General features: G+C 38.1%; 2 protein-coding genes across 9 annotated transcripts in view; one reads left to right on the plus strand and one right to left on the minus strand.

The window, feature by feature from the left end:
- The window catches only part of LOC123023319 (ras-related protein Rab-3B-like), an 80,698-nt gene extending 79,874 nt beyond the window's left edge, over positions 1-824 (minus strand). For 3 of the 4 annotated variants that reach the window (XM_044429842.1, XM_044429840.1, XM_044429843.1), the window contains exon 1: positions 551-809. In XM_044429842.1, coding sequence (XP_044285777.1) covers positions 551-644 — 94 coding nt within the window. In that variant the 5' untranslated portion in view covers positions 645-809. Of the gene's footprint in view, positions 1-550 lie in introns of all 4 variants that reach the window. The other variant, XM_044429841.1, reaches the window with a different exon arrangement.
- BTF3L4 (basic transcription factor 3 like 4) lies at positions 811-14,306 on the plus strand. 5 transcript variants are annotated; one of them, XM_044429844.1, is made up of 7 exons: positions 843-893; positions 4,716-4,779; positions 4,905-5,071; positions 6,975-7,088; positions 8,681-8,882; positions 10,705-10,764; positions 11,994-14,306. In XM_044429844.1, the coding sequence occupies exons 3-7, from the start codon at positions 4,994-4,996 to the stop codon at positions 12,038-12,040; spliced, it is 501 nt and encodes a 166-aa protein (XP_044285779.1). In that variant the 5' UTR covers positions 843-893; positions 4,716-4,779; positions 4,905-4,993; the 3' UTR covers positions 12,041-14,306. The 5 variants fall into 5 exon arrangements, with proteins under 5 accessions (XP_044285782.1, XP_044285779.1, XP_044285780.1 ...); XM_044429845.1 differs by lacking the exon at positions 843-893 and adding an exon at positions 1,761-1,903; XM_044429846.1 differs by lacking the exons at positions 843-893; positions 4,905-5,071 and adding exons at positions 1,772-1,903; positions 2,150-2,299.
- Positions 14,307-18,766: the final 4,460 nt, after the last annotated feature.

The raw sequence follows: 18,766 nt of genomic DNA on the forward strand, positions 1-18,766 counted from the left end.
CAGAATTGCATGTTGAAAGAATCAGAATACTAAAGTGAAGGCAAGCTAAGTTTTTAGAGAGGGCAGTAAGAAAGTTTCCAAGATAAGGATGAGACAGTGACTTATTTTTTAGCTGGTAACAAATTGTTTCACAAACACACATAATTTTAGTTTATCTGGAAAGCTACTTACAAAAAGATGACAACAATTTCAGTTTTTTCAGAACTAATTAGGACAATTCTTTCTTTTTGTAGAACCTATCCAAATCTTTAACATGAACTAAAATGTGAAAATATAGAGCCTGCAATACCCCTCCATCTCTTTTTCTATTAATGCATTTGGATACATTTCTGAAGTTGATCATTACCAGCTCATGGCCTAGGAAAAGAAACTACTCTCTCTAAACCAATTATCCTCTGTTAACATGGAAATTCAAAACAATGTTCATTATATTTACAAATAAAAGGCTAAAAAGAACTGTTTGTGGACAGCTTTGCTTATTTATTTTTGCAAATTATATTCAATTAAGGGCAAATCAAACCAAAACAGGAAAATAAAATTGGTGTCTAACCCTTTCCGAAGGCTTCTCCAGCGGAGACTACGACCAGCATTTGGCAAATGAAAGAAAGACAGAAAACCGACAGTGGTGCTAACTGAACCTTCATGATGCCAGGCAAGATCTTCACTCCGATCGCTACAGCGAACCTCTCTAAGACCAAGCACTATCCGATTAATCGAAGCCAGCCCGTTTACTTAAGAGGAAGTGATGTTCTCAGACGGATGTGGGAGGTGCTTCATAGATTTGGGTCCGGGGCAAGTTGTTAAAAAAAAGAAAGGCACAGATATCACGCTACCTAGATGAGAAACTTGCTTCAACTGCCTTCTCTCCCCTCGCTGGAAATTTCGACATACAGGTACTTCTTAAGACAGTTTTGTCACCCAAGAGATTTTATTATTTGGGCTGTTCGTTGTATGTACATTTTAAAAGGCAAATTTGTGCAAACTGTGCCGATAATTCGTGAAGGGCATAAAAACACCTGGATAACAGCATCTTATGTAAAGCTGCTAAGGTTGAAAGGTGTAATTAAACACAGCTGAGACGCGTGTAATGTAAACATGCAGTTTTATACAGGTTTACTAGGCTGCGACGTCTTGCTGCGTTCAGCAGCGCACCGTGTACGTGTCTACTCAGAAGTAAAGCCTGTTGTGTTCAACAGGGCTTACTCTCAAATAAGTAGATATAAACCTGCAGTTCAGAGAGAGGAATTGGGGGGTGGGGGATAGGGATAAAGTAATTCTTGAAGGGCTAGTCTCGGAAATAAGTTTTCGATATAATTTTCATCAACGAACTATGTTACCTTATCACAGGTGTTTTGGACTACAGCCCCCATAATTTCTGGTCACTGGCTATGCTGGTTGAGGCTGATGGAAGTCGTAATCCAAAACATCTACAGAACAACAGGTAGTCTAGCCCAGAGTTACCAGACATAACATAGGAAAAATTCTTTTCCCGGCATAACACATCACGAACAGTTGTTCCTCACCCTACGCCAAATCAGGGAATTTGCGTGCCTAATAAAGCTGTTATTCCTATGGATAGTTTCTGACGAAGACCACAACTCCCAGAATGCATTGCTTTAAACGTATCCTCCCTTTCTCCGCACGTCTAATTCTTCTATGCTCCACTATCGACTGAGGCTTGTATATTGTCTAGGTAGGAAAAACGGAGAGGACGAGGGTGGACCCCTCCCGTATTATGCAGACGAGTATAATACGAGTCGTGTTCTTCTTCCAATCGGAGGAGAGGGGTGGGGCGACGGTCCCGTGGTCCAAGGCCTCCTTTCTCTGGGCCCCTCGCTTTTCCCTACCTAGCCGCCATCTTGTTCTTGCCGCGTGTTGCCTTCGGAAGGTTCTTCGGACTAAGGTGAAAACTTCCTGCTTGACCCCCTGTTGCCCCGGCGCCCTTCACGACGTCCAGGCTGATCGAAATCACGACCCCCCCCCCCAGTCTGTGGCGCGCGCGCGGAGCGCAGTGGGCGGTGGGAGGGGCTGCTCTAGTGGACCGAGGAGCAAGAAGGAGGGAGGAGCGTGGGCCTGGCCAGTAGTAGCCCACGGGAGTCTCGGATACGGGGTGCTTGTGTACCTAACGCTGTGGGGCTCTTTCCCGTAGCACCCCTTCTCTTCGTCGAGTTGGCCCTTGGGGGCCTTTTCTGTGTTCAAGCTCCTTTCCGCACCAGAACCAGGCTAGCAAGGGCTTGCTGGTTCTCCAAGCGTCTTCTCTTTCCTAAAGCATCCAGCGGGAAGGCTCCTGCCCGTTACGGTAAATATTCCTGCAGGATTTTCCAAGGCCTCACCTCATTCTTTTCTTTCTTTAGAAGTGACTCATACTATGGAGGGGTTTCAGGGTCGAATATCGATAGCATTTCCCTACAGCCGTTTTAACATGGAAGTAGGGAGAAATATATAAATCGATAAAATAATTTACTTGAAATTATGGGCCTTATTTTCTCAGGGGATTTCCCCTCATCATCTTTGGGAATTGGTTAAGGTGGAGCATTTCCACCCTTGTGTAGATTCCACTTCAGCCAGTTAGTATATTTTCATTTTGACAAGTTTGATTTTGCCCTCTTTAATGTATGGGTTCCTTTGCATTAAAGTTTGCATATTGGAAGATTGAGGCCTACATTGTGCACTCTTCTTTTCAGGACTTGTAACCCACCTTACCTAGAATAGAATAATGGTGAATAGAGTTGTAATATTTTGAAATGAGGCACGTTCTGTTATTTTTGTAGTGGATTAATGTCAGTCTCCCTTTCCATGACTACATGATTTATATCTATTGAATCAGTGTTAATTTCTTGATATTCTGGAATTTATCTCTTTAATCTCCTGGAATGAAAAGCAGAAAGAATCTTATATAAATTTTTTCTTCTGAAAAGCTGGATTTTTCTGTGTCCCAATCCTGACTATTAATTTTCTTTGAGGAAGTACTTTTTGCTTATTTCATCACCTTCTGTAGATATGCCAAACGTTCTATCTTGCATGGTTGAAATAAGTCTATTTTCAGTGTGTCTTGCCTTATACATTGAGCATTTTTGTACTTTAAAGATTCGGTACATCATGTGGTGAAATTCCTCTGTTAAGTCATTGAGAAAGGATTTGTGGTTTCTCGTTTATGAGAACATCTTTCTTCTTCAACTTATCAAAGGGAAGCTTGTACCTCCCTGCCAAATGTACAATTAGATGTCATTCTCAACCTACAGGAATTCCAATTCTGTGAAGATTTAAGCTCATTATTAACTTGGGAGTTTTGTCTAGCTACATGACAATGTTATGGTTTAGACTCTAATATGGGATGCAGTTTTTAAAAGATTAAATGGAAGTATTACACAAAGTAAAGAAAACCACAACAGTGTTAGCTGAAAAATACTGCAGAGCCCACATAGAACTAGTTATTTGATGTATCTCTGCTAATAAACAGTTTTCTGCCCCAGTTCTAGACATACTTGAATTTGTGGGATTCAGTTCTAAATAAGAACATAATTCTAAAATCCTAAGCAGACATTTCCCTCTCATTTAAGTAGAAAAGAGAAGGGTTGTTTTAAGTGTATACAAGATAGACTCGTGCATGATACATAGCATAGGAAACACTGTATTTTCATGATTCAGTTATTGGCTCCACAATATATATATATTAGAACAAAAATATGTGCTCTCAATTACTCTTCTGTGATACATTATACACACCTGTGTATATTATTTATGTCATTTCTATACCATCTAATAGCTGAAGCTATATCAACATAATCCTCTGTGTATGCTTATATAAAAGCATGATGTTAGGTTTTTACTTGCATGTAAGTATGTTTAGGATTGGGATTACTGTGTCTTTAGGGCTATAATCATGTGTGTCATTACAGTAAAAATAAATGTACCTGTGATGATGGACTGAGAATTCTAACTTCAAATCTTTGTGAAGCTCATCAGTTAAAGCCTTGGATAAATCATTGTTTCTCAGTGTGTGGGCTGTTGTGAAATTTAAAATGTTGCTCTAAGCCCAGTAATGGCAGGGCAGGGTATGGATGTAACTAACTTTCATCCACATTACCAAATTTTCTCTCCATATTACCTATCTTCTCAACATTTTGTCATAGTCTACCATGACTAAAATATGCTACTTAGTTGAAACAGTTCAGAAAATGATGGGGAGATATGCAAATAGAGGCACACCTATTTTTTATTACATTCTACTGTTATGTGATAAAATAAACAAGCTTTACTTTGGGTTGTAATTGAGAGAGAGCAAAAATCTCTGTACCCCAGACTAGGGTCAGATTTAGCTCTCTCCTCTCCACCCTGCCCCTGAAAGCACATCTTTGTATTCTGCTATATGAGTACATGTCTGCATATGAGGGAAGGGAATTGTTCCAATTGAGGTTAGTGTTATGGCTGCAAATTCAGTTAGCAGCAACAGCTATATGAAGTGAGACAGGTTATTTTAATAGCTTATTACCCTTACCTGAAGACAATCCAGTGTAGGGGAGTGGGAAGAAGTGCTTCTGCTTCCATAATCCCCACCCCCGCCCCAAGCTGAGTTCAGGAATGAGGAAGGATGTATTTTCAGTAGGTTTCTTGTATTTCATGTTATATTATAATGCATACATTCAGTGTTTTGAAAGACAGTAAAATATGGAAATCTTGATATGTTGTTAATACTTCCACTATATTTTTTTCAGATAAAACAAGATGAACCAAGAAAAGCTGGCTAAACTTCAGGCTCAAGTCCGAATAGGTGGAAAGGTATTTTCCATTCATACTCATTGGATACATTTAAATGGGACAAAATATAATATGCATAGAATATATATTTGAATACATATATATTTCCCATCTTTACAGTTTAGTTGCACATCTGTTTTTCACAGGCTGCTGTTCATCCTCATGCGTGCATGCATGATGTTATGGCTGTTATTTTAAGAGGGAAATAAGTGCAAGTTGTCTTTGTTATTGCAAAATGGCACAGCACAATAAGTACAATACTATCCTTCCACAAGGAAGCAAAGGTCACTTCATTCAAGAAGGTCTTTGGCCTGTAAGTGGGTCTGTTGGTTTGGATGCTGTTCTTATTCTGTAATTGTAATGTTTTTGTGGTATGTCAATGTGTTTATTGTTTTGATCTATTTTAAAGTGTTTTTATTTGCTTTGAGTACCATTATTTTGTAGAAAGATTATATATCTATAAATTAGTAAATTAAAATAATTGAATAATAATGTTCAATGTTTTCTAAGCATCTGTTACTGGCAACTTTGTTAGGGTGTAGAGCACATGAAGTTAAAAAGGGATTGCCTGTCTCCAGCTTAAATGATTGACAGCAAAAATGGAGTTGTCCCTTGCAAATAGAGGACCATAATAATTATCGTTATCTTATTTAACTTCTATGCTGCCTAATAGCTGAAAGCTGAAGCTCTTTGGTTCACAACCAGCCTAAATATGACAATAATGCACTGGAAAAAATCCACAATACATTTTTAAGGTTTAATACAAAAGAGACCTGGTACTTTCATCAGCTCCTGGCTAATCTTAGATATATTTAAATGCTTCAGCACAGAGAGCTGACGGAGGAAGGCTGGCAAAGTTGGTGTGAGGTGGGTTGCCACTGGGAAGGTTCACCCCCTTGTTGCTGCCTTCTGAGCTTCCCTTGGGGAACAGACTCAGAGGAAGCTTCCAGATATTGTTGGTAGCATACAGGCAGATTGTGGTTGGAAGAAGCATTCTGTCACATGATCCCAAGCTGTGTAAATCTTAAAGTTAAAACCAGCACCTTGAATTGGACTCAGAAATGTATAGACAGCCAATTGAAGCAGTCCAGAATTGATCTTACATGTTCAGACCATCTGGTCCCGGGTACTAGTGTGACTATCAAATTTTGCATGAGCTGTAACTTCTTAACAGTCTTCAAGGGCAGGTCCAGGATGCCTCTATTGCAGTAATCTAACTTAGAGGTTATCAGAACACAGATCACTGAAACCATCTCTGTCCAAATAGAGGTGTTGCTGAAGCTGGTAGAAGGCACTTGGTGTTCTGAGCATCAAGTGTCAAAATTGGGTCAAGGAGGACCCCATGCAGCTAGAACCTGCTCTTCAAGGTGAGTGCACACCCATCCAGAACAGGTTGAGCACCCTCCATCTAGTCAGAGGACCTACTCTCAGTCTTGTCTGAATTGAGCATCAGTTTGTTAGTCCTCATCAAGTCTATTGTTACTGCCAGGCACTAGTTTAACAAATCCACAACCTCTCCTGATTGCTCTGAAAAGGAGAAGTAGAGGTGCATGTCATCAGCATTCTAGTGGCAACACTATCCAGATTACCCCACTCAGTAATTTCATGTAGATGTTAATTAGCATGGGGTTAGGCGCTCCATGCTGAAGAATCCAGGAGATTAAGCAATATTCCTCAAGCTCTACCTTCTGGAGTAGTACATCGAGGTGGACATGGAACTGCAGTGTATTATTCCCTGCTTCCAGCCCAGACAGGTGCCCCAGAAAGATACCGTGGTTTATGATACGAAAAGCTGCTGACAGCTCCAGGAGTATCAACAGAGTCACACTCCCATGATCTCCCATCTAGCATAGTTCTGTCATACAGGCCTATCAGAAACCATTGAGGCCTAAACAACATTACTATTTTTGGCATATTATAATAAAACCTCAATTTGTCTCCTTTCTCACCAGTCAAGCCTGTTATTAAATGGTGTCTCCCTTTTTGCCATGGAGGCAACAATTGGGATGATGTGGAATGCCTTTCCTTCTTCTCCTTCATCTGAGTTTGATATATCAACAATAATGTATTGTGAAATAAGTCCTTTCTTGAAAAGAGGAATTTGTTCAAATATGCTAGGGTTTAAGGTGCCACAGGGTTGTTGTGTTATTTCTAATAGGTTGATATGATTAATTTTTGTTCATCTATGAACAATGTGTGTTTTCCTTATTGTACAGGGTACAGCTCGTAGAAAGAAGAAGGTAGTCCACAGAACAGCAACAGCTGATGATAAAAAACTTCAGAGTTCACTCAAAAAATTGGCAGTAAACAATATTGCTGGCATTGAAGAGGTATATCAGTATAAATAGTTTGTCATAGATAAATGCTCTATTCCTTGTCTAATCACAGAAATCTCATGAAATCTTTCATTTAGTCTTACTGTGAGGTGGCATGTGAGCTACATCAGTTCCCGTAAACAATTTTTTTCTGACTTCTGATAACCTTACCAGATTTTAAACATGTGATTCAAAGTTTGAGAGTTTTAATAGTAATAGAGAAACTAAGGGATTTCTCAGAATGTGGATGAGAGCTGTAAAGAAGATTCTCTACTGTGGGCTTTCTGGAAGTATCTGGAGTATTCATGGTTAATAATTAGACCATTTTTGTCTAAACATTTGCATGTGGTAATAGGACAAGTTGAATGTTATTTACATTCACTTTATTTATTAAATTTATGTTTCAGTACAGCATCTATAAAATTTCTAGGCATTTTCCATTATGGCAGTAGCCAAATCCAGACCTGGTTAGGTTCAGCAATTACAGAGATCCATCTTTTCCAGTAGGCAGATTAAACAGTAACATTTTTGGGAAAGTATAAATGATGCTGTAACTCTGCTGAATCAAGTTTGGCACTTGGTTGCACCATTTCCAAAGGATGACTGTGACATTAAGGGCTCAGTCCAGTGTGGATGCCCATTAGCCCCCAAATTTGGAGGATTGTGGGCATTCTATGCAGGGTGGGAGACAGACAGGGTCTTTAGCGCTATCCCCAGCTTCTCCTATCCTGAAAGGTCTGGCTGAGACACATTTGAATGGGATGGAAGGAGGCTGAAGCACCACCAGGGTACTTCATATCCTGATAATCCCAGTCTCCTATACAAGAACACACACTGCCTCTTAGCACATCAGAGAAGCAGCTGCTAACACTTTTTCTGTGTTGGCTGCAAGAAGTAGGGATCTAAGTGCAGATCCCCAATTCCTTTCCAGCCTCAGATCTGGAAAAAAAACTCCCATGAGTCTGTAGGTGCTCTCTGTGAATCATAGGATTGTCCTGTATTTTGCTCTGTAGATGTACTTCATGTTAGAATAAGATTGTGCTTGATGACTTTTGACAGTATGGATAAGGGAATAAAGACAAAGGACAGCCTTGATTACTACCTGTGAACCCAACCAAACTAGAATTTTTAAACAAATTTGAAATCAACTTAGTTGGCTTCCTTTTTTCAGAATAACTCTGAAAATTAATTGTAGATCTGCAAATAAAGAGAGTTTCTTTTTAGTGATCTGTCAGTTTAAAGACATTTTTGCAGTGGAGATAAAGAGAAATGTTAGGTTTATAGTACATTTATAAACAGTGTATCCTTGTATTTGTAGGCCTTTGCTGATCACTTCTTTCTGATGTTGATCAAAATAGTAGTATTTTGATAAAAGGATTGCTTATACCTTAACATTTTTATCTGAAGTTTATTCTTATGTGTTAATTTGAATTCTAAAGATTTTTTTTAAAAAACTTGTGTTCTCAGCTCATACAGGTACATGCAGTATATAAATATCTCTCATTTTCGAGCTATATTGTGTGCTAATATGAATGTCTTGTTCCATGATAATACTTTGTTGTACTAACTAAGATGCATGCCTTTTAATAGACCTATGTTTCAAACAGGTGAATATGATAAAAGATGATGGAACAGTTATTCATTTCAACAATCCCAAGGTCCAGGCTTCACTGTCTGCAAACACTTTTGCTATTACTGGTCATGCTGAAGCCAAACCAATCACGGAAATGCTTCCTGGTATCTTAAACCAGCTGGGTGCTGACAGCTTAACAAGTCTCAGAAAGTTAGCTGAACAGTTCCCAAGGCAAGGTAGGTATCTTTGACTGAGAAAACTCCCTTAAGATTTTGAAATGGGTGATTTTTATTTTCATGCCTTTTTATTAATACTGATTTTCTGATTGGCTTTAATAGCGTTTCTTAGATAGCTTCTCTTTTGCCTGAAGCCATCTACTTTGTAATTTTTTCCTCTTGTATCTCTAATTTCTGTAGAGTTACTCTGTGTAATGAACCTTCTTTCCTACATAAGTAATGCATCAGAGCAAACTATTGCACTCATGTAGGCTTCTCACAGGCAACTTGTTGGTCAAGGTGTAAATAGAACAGGGGTCCTCAAACTTTTTCAATGGGTGGCCAGTTGAAAGACAGCAAGGTGGGCAGCAGTGGGCACAGGGAATCCAAAACCTCTGAGGCGGGCCAGATCCGTGGCCGTAGTTTGAGGGCCCATGAAATAGAATGTTGGACTAAATAGGCCTTTAGGCATGATTTTTCTTATGTTCATCTGTTAATTGTGCACAGGACTACAGCTTTTAACAATTTACTTGCTTTAATAGTTTACTCTTATTCCCCTAATTTAATGAACTCTGTTGGTACACTTTATTCTGCTTTCATTTGTGATATCATTCATATGGACTTTGCTACATCCTACATTTATAACTGCAGGCATATATACTATGGGGCAGGGGAGGGGAGTCTTTGAAAATGGCTTTGTATACACTATTTAATAGTTATATGATAGAGTTTTGGAGTGAAGTTGTAATGGAAAGAGAAGATGGATCCTTGTGGGCAACATTTTCCCACCTGGTATCCTCCTGAACTTTTGGACTTAAATATTTATTAGTTCCTTACAACATGGAATGCTGGGATTAGTAGTGGAAAACATCTGGACGATACCAGGTTGCAGAGGGCTGCTCCTGAGTTTTAAACTTAAATTCCTGATTCAGATTGTATAATAATTGTCAGTGTGATTAGAGACTTGGTGAAATCCTAGAGGTCTAACTCAGAGATCAGTCTCTGGGAACTTACTCTCAAGATGTGAATCAGTTTATAGCCTGGAAAACTGCCCCAGTTTTATCCTATACTCGGTGGGCAAACAAGGTTCACCAGTTTTATCTTTCCAGCAATCCATTGAGGAAAGCTAGAATGAAAGTTGGTTGTTCCCTGAGGATAATTTATGTCTTTGAATGGTATTTTGAACCTAATGCTGAATCCACTATACATCATATTGTTGCACTTAGTGAAATTTAAATAGGGTTCTACCTTTTAATATCATGAGGGGAGTTTTTCATTTGCACAGATCAATGGATTACAACAGAACATATGATCAAATGATTTTTGAACTATCTTGGTAGATGAATTTTTAAACACCATTTTACTAACCATATAATTTATTCTAATGAAACACAATTTTACATAAGGGAAATATGTTCATTTTTCAAAATATATCTATTTGAATGACCTGATATAAATAGGTAATTTGTATAACTTCAAATAAGAGTTTCTTTGTATTGTCATTCCAAAGCCCAATCCCAGAACATGCCCTTCTAGCTCTTAGGATGAGATGCTTTAACACCTGTATCATCATAAGGTATAAAGATGTTACATTGTGAAAGCATTATGGTAAGACTTCTTCAAGGCCAGGCATAATTGAGTAGATTAGAGTTATTAGATTAAAATAGAGTAAAAATATCACAATTTATGCTACCACTGGTTATTTTTTCAATATCACTGTATTAAAAACAATCCAATTTTATTTGTCAAGATGTACTTTATTTCTCCTTTTCCTTAGATATTACATATTATCTTATGATAATTTCTGTTTGTTCCATGTATTAATTATTTTATTTTTTCCTAGTGTTGGATAGCAAAGTACCAAAATCAGAAGATATTGATGAAGAAGATGATGATGTTCCCGGTAGGATTATTTGGCTTCATTTAAAAATAATTCAGTTTTTTAGTGGGTGTTTATTTGACTTTGATGCATGATGATGGTTGCTTTTATAATTTGAGAGGCCACTGCTCACTGGATTAAGTGTAGACATTATCAGAAGAATGCCTTATATTAACACAGAGTACATCATAAAGTGCATAATAGTCAGTTTCCTTGATCTAGAGCAGATTGAGCAGAAATCTGCACACCTGCTCTGTTTCCAAGGAATACGCTGTGCTAAAGAAAGAGATACCTCTCAGATGAGGTGAGTTCACAGAGTTCTGTTCCCTGCAGCATTAGGAAAATGAACCTTACAGTAAACTGTTCATGAACTGTTCAGCAGTTCACTGTGTAAATTAGCTACTACTTCGCAATACTTCACTAAAAATATTGTGGAAAACAGCCATTACTGCAAGTAAAACACAATTTTTTCTACCAGTCAGCTTAGCTCAGAACGATTAAACTGATGTTTTGTATAGTTGATTCCGTATTAGAATAGTATTTAAAGAACGAGCTGGGCCAGGGGCTGACATTAACTAAAGTAAGCGGTGGCTAGGGAACTTGTTATTGTGTCTTTTGTCTTTAAAACTTTGAATTTTGCTAGATACGTACATATATTGATGATCAACCTTGATCCATTTAGCCCCTTAGTTTATTTGGAAAAGTCATTCATATAACTGCAGCTAGTTATTTTCCTTTTAAGATGCAGCAATTTCACATGAGACCAACATTGATTAACACTTGACAAACATTAGCAAAGTCCTGGTGGTCCTTGCTGGTTGTTATATAGGGGTCTCTTTTCTGTAAGCCATAGTTGTGATCCTGCTAATGCAGTTATGGCTGTAGCCAGGTAGACACACTGAAATCACACTGAATATAATGGGTCTTACTTCAAAGTTTCCTTCAACTGTACTATAAATCTATTTGGTAAAATTGCTGTTATAGGCTAGCTCAAAAACATTCTCAAATCTAGGAGCTGCTTTACTGTTGGATGGAAGGCATAAAGATTGGAGTCACAGGCTGAACTCTGTTGCTTTACCTGGGGCCATTTCATGTCCAGTGATTTTCGGTGACTAGCGTTTTTCTTGAAAGATGAAAGAAAGGAGGGGGCAATAGCAGATTTTGCCAGCATAACACTGTATTCAATAATTAAAGTGTTTCTCTTTGACTTTGCTGTTTAATGACCTGTAATTATGTATTTCCATCTTTTTCAGATCTTGTAGAAAACTTTGATGAAGCATCAAAAAATGAAGCTAATTAATTCACTAATAGTTCTGGAAGTTGACATGGACTAGATTTAAGAAATCAGCTGTGTGGTTCCAAAGTTTTACAGAAACCGTGAACATTACCCGTTTAATAGTTCAATAATATAAAATATTTTCTATTTTAATTATGCTGCCTCTTCAGCATTTCCTGTCAGTTGATTTTTGCATTTTGCACTTAATCCCAGGATCTACCTTTTCAGTTAAAAAGAAAAAATAAGACATTTTCAGTTCAGATCAAGGGGTGTGTGCATGTGTGTGGATGTATGTATGTGACTTTTATGTACAGTTGAGAGGAAATCTGAGAACAGATTTGCTAGACTTTCCCTTCTCTCTCTGAAGTAGGAATAAAACCAAGTCTTTAAGGGAGCAATTCTGTGACTCTTAGACAGTGTTTGAGGAGCCATAAGATATTTCAGATTCTCAATTCTGAATCTGGAGTCAATGCTCCAACCTTAGGGCTGGGCATTAGAGGTCCCTCCCTTCACTGCAGGTATGGAAAGAACTGCACTGGCTGCTACTCTTGAGGTTGAGAATACAACCTTGGAGAGAGGAAAAGGGAGCATTCAGTGGCAGTGGAAGAGACTGGAGAGGCTATAGAATCGTGAGTTCTCTCCAGTCTCCTTCCCTGCTCCTCTGAAACACTTTGGCACAGTCCAAAAAGCCCATCTAGTGAAAATAGAGTAGGAAAGATGGGGATGGTAAATATTACCTCCTCCATTTTTCCCACTCTGCATAGGATTCTCCTAAGCCTCCCAAGTTTATAAGCATCAAGGGCATGACCCATAGGATTGTGCTCTAACTTGGTTAAAGTAGTCTTTCTTATTGCAACCAAACAGTTCTCATAAAATAGTGAACAGTGAGTCTTACTTGTCCACATTTCATGAATTCCAGATATCGCTTACTAATTTTTGGGTTAATTTTCTGTGTTAACAAATGTATTTGCAAATGTGTTTCTCTTTCATATTGACAGTGTATATGTGTTGTTTTTCATTGGCCTCCTTTTGATTTTAAATTGTACCAAAGACAGGATGTTAACATGCATGTTTATTGCAACACTTTAAAAAATGTACTTGAGGGCTTGTTTTTTGCTCTTTAAAGCTCCTCTCTCATTCACTTTAAAATTTAGGTTGCATTCACATGTGATGTGATAAACTATTTTGTCTTGGATAAAACCACTATCCTGTGAAGTACTGTTCATTTAGACTGAGCAAGTGCCAACCCTGCACCTATGCATGTTAACTTCTTCAAGAAGCCAGATGATATGCTTGTTCAGGGTTCCTGGGAAAAGAACGCGATATTTATGACTGTGATAAAGATTGGAGGGTTAACTCTGCTCAGTACTGACTCTAATATCTTGTGGTTTCCTCTTGGTACAATTAACTGTCTTTCAGTAGATCCCTCTTCAAAGTGCTGAGTGCTGTTTTGACCCTTTTCATCTCAATGAAACAGTATTCCTCTTAACCTGTGGGTATATTTCCCATTGGTATTACTCACTTTGATGAGAGGGTAGCACTCTCCTGTGCTCAGATTTTCTGTAGAAAATATTGCATCCTTAAAGCATGGTTAGATCATTTTGTGAAAAGATGTGAAATAGTTCTAGTGTTCTAATTGAGCTCCTAAGAGCATGGGAGCCACTGTTGTTTCAGGACACTAGAATCTGGCAGTGTAGTTCGGATGATACAGGACAAACATGGAAAGGGCCATAGGTTGTGTTGTGTTTCCACAAACTTTTCATTGAAAGGCTTAAACCATTAAATTTGAGGATAAAAATTACTTACTTCAAAACCCTTACTTTTTTCTACATCTTACACTTAGGTTGGGTGTACTAGTTAATTTGAAAACAAAGCCCTCCTCTGGTACATAGAGGATAGTAGCAGTATCACAGGTACGGTGCGGTATTTGCTGAACTTTCTTTCAAAATGCTTAATGTGAAGCTCTTACTAATGGTTCTTCAACGGTGCTTGATGTAATCTTTGCAGTTCAGCATCATTGTAACCTTTGCCAAAGGCAATCATGGCTTGGGTAAGCCATATTTCTTATCAGCTTACTTTGTCGTACTTTTGAGACATACCTGCTTTCTGTGTAGCTATATACACCCAGCATCTATATAATTTCAGCATCCTAGTGTCATCAAACCAAACCACAAAAGCAGCGCTTGTAGTAGTTTGTCATCTGGACTGCTCACTTGATTTTATAGATTTGTTTGGTTTTCTTGTTCTATTTTATATAATACATGGATCTTAATAAAATAATTCAAAGGAGGCAATGTTCCCTCTTGTGTGTTATCTGCTTTTCACAACAGTACTAATAAAGGAACAAACTGGATGCAGGTGATGCTTTAATCAGCAATACACTCGTCATGTTACTTTTTTAGGTTTTCTCTTTCTATTTGTACATACAAATGATAGACCTTAGAGTGATCTGAATTGCATGCAGGGACAGCAAATCGTGGGTCAGTTAACCTAATCATGGGTTAACTGAGTTGTTTAATCCAAAAATAATCCCTAGTTCACATATCATGCAACAACCTTCAGTTGGTGTTGATTAGGCAAAGTGAGACATACTGGGCACACACCCTGACAGATCACTTTTTTGCTATTGCACATAGTCTTTTCTGCCCCATATCACAGCAAATTAATATCAAGTTACTTTCTCCAAGAAAGCTTTTACTAATTAGGGTGAAGAAAATTCAAAATTTTGCTGCTTACAGAATTTTGCTGCTTACTATTTTATCTGTTCCTGATTTGAATAGTCTAAATATGAATGAGTAAGCATTAAGATTGTTCACTGAAAAAACAACCCATAGAACAGCTATTCACCTTTCAGTTGCCAGTTTATTTGTGATCTTTATTTTTAGTTTTCTCCTTTCAAAACATAACTTACATCAAGATTGTTCATTTATTATATGCTAATTATTGATAGCTTTTTCCAAACTAAAGTACTGTAGCTTACAGAAAGTCATTAAACTGATTAATAACTGAAAGCATGGACTATCAAGGTTGTGATACTTCAATTTTCTGTTGGTATTTGGAACCAACAGCCTCCTGGAGCAAACAAACGATGCATTTCACCTTTAATACCATATGGTGCATTGATCAGACACAGCTATTCCTTGTAAAGGTGGTTATTGTATTGCTTTTCATTTGTTCATGTCAAAATACTTGAGTAAATCAAATTTGTAAATCCCATCAAGTTTGTATAAATAGCAGTGTACTAGCAACTATGATACTATGTAGACTTTTGTAGGTTAAATAAATATTAAAGCAATTCATTTAGATATAAATAATGTATCATTGGGACCCTAATTGTACTCTTGCTGATGTGAATTCAACTTATTTCTAAGTGTGTGTGTGCATGCTTAAGGTCATAAGTTAATAAGCTGAATTAATTAGGTTTTCCCATGTACAGTGGGGGGAACTGAGTTCTGAGAGTCAATTTAATCATGGAATTCCCCAGAATCATATAATAGAATTGGAAGGGGCCAAGAATACCATTGGGTCCCTGCTGTTGCGGAACACTAAGTTAAACCATCCCACTCAGATCTGACAAGTTTCTTTTTTAATGGTTCTAGTGTGGGAGAGTCTATGACCTATCTAGGCAACTCATATTGCTTTGATAGGACAATTTTTTTCTGATATCCAGCCCTCTTACCCAGGTGCCATCCTTTTCCCCCAGCCACCAATTACTTAATGGTTTCCTGGCTTTTGTGTATTTTTCAAATAGGGCAAAATGTTGAAATGCCTCTTCGAAGGGTTAATTACAAGCAGTAAGAGTGTTACACTCCTAATATGGGGGGTTATTTTTGCTTCCACCATTTTTTCCTTTAGTCCTGTCTGCCAGCAGAATGTGAGTACTTTCCCAAAACTGATGTTGGCTTTTGGGCCAAAGAAGAATCACCATCATAGTTTAAATCTCACTGTAAAGAATGATAACATTTCAAACTCTCTGCAGAGACTTTCTTGTATTCCAGTTATATTTGAACCATAGTACTAAATCTCTGCTCTTGATCCCACCTTGTCAGCAACATGTTTTCCCAAGAGCCTTGCTGGTATGATTTTGCTTGATACACCTGATTAGAAGCCATGTACATTAGATCTACAGTAGAAAACAGTAAATGCTGTTTACAGGGGTAGTCACACACCTGGAATAGTTATATTGTGGAAGTCTAGTCACTGCCTACATTTTCCTGGAACATCCTACAAGATGATGTGGATAAGAGATTTCTGAGCCTTCGCAATAGCTTCTCATGCTTTTACGTAAACAAAAAGTCTGTCACACAAGACTTTTCATTTGCTATGTTCTGCAACTTAGCTCTATGTTTCCAGAGGTTAATTGGAGGAAAAGGACTCCAGAGAGAGAATCACTATAGGAGGGCTGGTGGGAAAAAGGCAACCATGTTTGTTTCAAATTGGAAGCAATGTGGGTCAAATACAGTATAATTTATAAATTTGTTGGATGAATGCACAAGTATGTAAGTAACAAAATGCTGCTATTTAGTGAAAGTTACTATTTTGCTTCAAAAACTTGTTCATAGGTTGCTATCAGGCATGTAGCCATGGCTGTGGGGAATCACAGTGTCATGGTAAAAATACTCATTTAAAGGGAGGAATGTGGTTACATTAATAATAGACCTAACAGTGTGTCTTTTAACCTTTCGTATCCATATCCTGGATGATATCCCAGATGATATTGGGAAATCTACTACCATATAGAAAATTTAAAAGTCAATATATTGTGTGTGTTTCTGATGGTTGGAAGGGTGATACGATAAAAATTGAAAGTTATGACTACAGGTTAGCATGACAAAGTCAGTGTTTTCAGGGCTATATACCAAGAAAAATACACTGCTTTAACCAAATTAGTATTTTTACTTGCAGGTGGTTGACATCAGTCAGCTATCCAAGAACATAGGAGCTATGCTGGATCAAACCAAAGATTATCCAGTTCTGTGTTCTGTTCACATGGCAGCCTTAGGTAAAGGTAAAGGTTTCCCCTTGACATTAAGTCCAGTCATGCCTGGCTCAAGGGGGCGGTGCTCATCTCTGTTTCCTAGCCAAGGGAGCCAGCATTTGTCCACAGTCTCCGTGGTCATGTGGCCGGCATAACTAAACACCGAAGTGCACAGAACGCTGTTACCTGCCCACTTTTTATCTACTTGCATTTGCATGCTTTCGAACTGCAAGGTTGGCAAGAGCTGGGACAGAGCAACGGGAACTCACCCCGTTGTGCAAGTTTGAACCAGCGACCTTTCGATCTACCAGCCCAGAAGCACAGTGGTTTAAACCACTGCACCACCTGCAGTCCCTCCATTACAGCCTTACAGTGGATCAATTTTCACTGAACTATCAACCACTGGCCCTTCTTTGTTATTGTGATGCAGAGGCTGATCTTAGAGATATGTCATGTTTTTGCTAGATGATTAGCAATTTCATATTTACTTATTCTTGTCTGAAAACATTCCCTAGAAAAAAACATAATCTACAACTTTACCTGCTTTTTAAGGTGGGAAATTGTAGCCTCCAGATGTTATTTGACTGCTATTTCCATATATCATAACCAACATAGCCAGTGACAAGGAATGATGGGAATTGTAGTCCAACTCCATGTGGAAAAGCATACGTTTTCTGTCCTTGTTTTAAAACCATTGTCCCACGTACCACAAAGGAATGCAGTTGATCTCTTCATCTGAATGTACATTCTAGAGATCATTTGTGTTGTTCATTATATTTGAAAAATTTAATAAAGAATCCTGGATTCTTTGGAGCATATGGATGACAGCTATAGATTAATGCATACGGTTTACTGCCATCCTTCTGTTGTACTGCATAGGCCCCAGATTACAAATTCTGAAAATGAGAGCAACTTTACCTAGCAGATGCAGAGTACTTAACCAGTTCTGCCACTTCTCATCATAGTATTTGAGGAGTCTGCACGTACTGACATTTTGGATGGTTGGAGTTAAGAGATAATAGAGCAACTGTCTTGGTTTCATGCTTCCCCAAGTACCTTAAAACATGTACATGGGCCCATACGGTGCTTACTTTGTTTTGTTTTTCTCTGTCTGAAGACTACTGTGACACATTACATTTGATGAAGTAATTTTTGACTTAAGGTTTATGAGAATCCTTGTATTTACTTGATTAGTCAATTGTCTCCAATTTGCAATCTATTGTACTATCAGCAGTTAAGCACTATATACTAGTGCCTTATGTGTAACAAGCTGGTGACATGCAGTATGTTCTAGCAATGTACTGGTGTTCCCTAAGAAGTGAGGCAGTGGCACTTCTGAAGTTGCACTGGTCATTTTGTGAACTTAGCGGTGCATTTTTAAATGCCTGAACAAGGTGGAAATATAAAACTGCACCTTCAGTCTCAAAGATACACATATTAATATGATAATACTTCTCAAATTATTTTGTTCCATATGGTAGGCAGTGCACTCATGGATTAGGGATTGTACACTTCAAGTGATCTCAGTAATTATGTATCTGGGAAGATTACTGTGTGTCAAGTAGACCTGTGAGTGGATATCTCTGGTTTAACTGTCTCCTGAAAATGCAAAACTTCAGCAGTCTTAATAGAAACAGTTTGCAAGAAAAATACGTTATTAGAAGCATTTTCAGTTTCGTGTTTTGCTTGGTTTAGCCTCCAGAAGGACACCACACACACACACACACACACACACACACACACACACACAGAGAGAGAGAGAGAGAGAGAGA

This window comes from Varanus komodoensis, unplaced genomic scaffold (assembly GCF_004798865.1).
Source record: "Varanus komodoensis strain SLA01 unplaced genomic scaffold, ASM479886v1 scaffold20_1, whole genome shotgun sequence".
NCBI lineage: Eukaryota > Metazoa > Chordata > Lepidosauria > Squamata > Varanidae > Varanus > Varanus komodoensis.

Excerpts from the sequence above, each read along its gene's own strand:
- BTF3L4 (XM_044429844.1), top strand. The coding sequence starts at position 4,994 with ATGGCACAGCACAATAAGTACAATACTATCCTTCCACAAGGAAGCAAA. Across the intron at positions 7,089-8,680 it reads ATATTGCTGGCATTGAAGAG|GTGAATATGATAAAAGATGA; the intron begins GTATATCAGTAT and ends TGTTTCAAACAG. Across the intron at positions 8,883-10,704 it reads TGAACAGTTCCCAAGGCAAG|TGTTGGATAGCAAAGTACCA; the intron begins GTAGGTATCTTT and ends ATTTTTTCCTAG.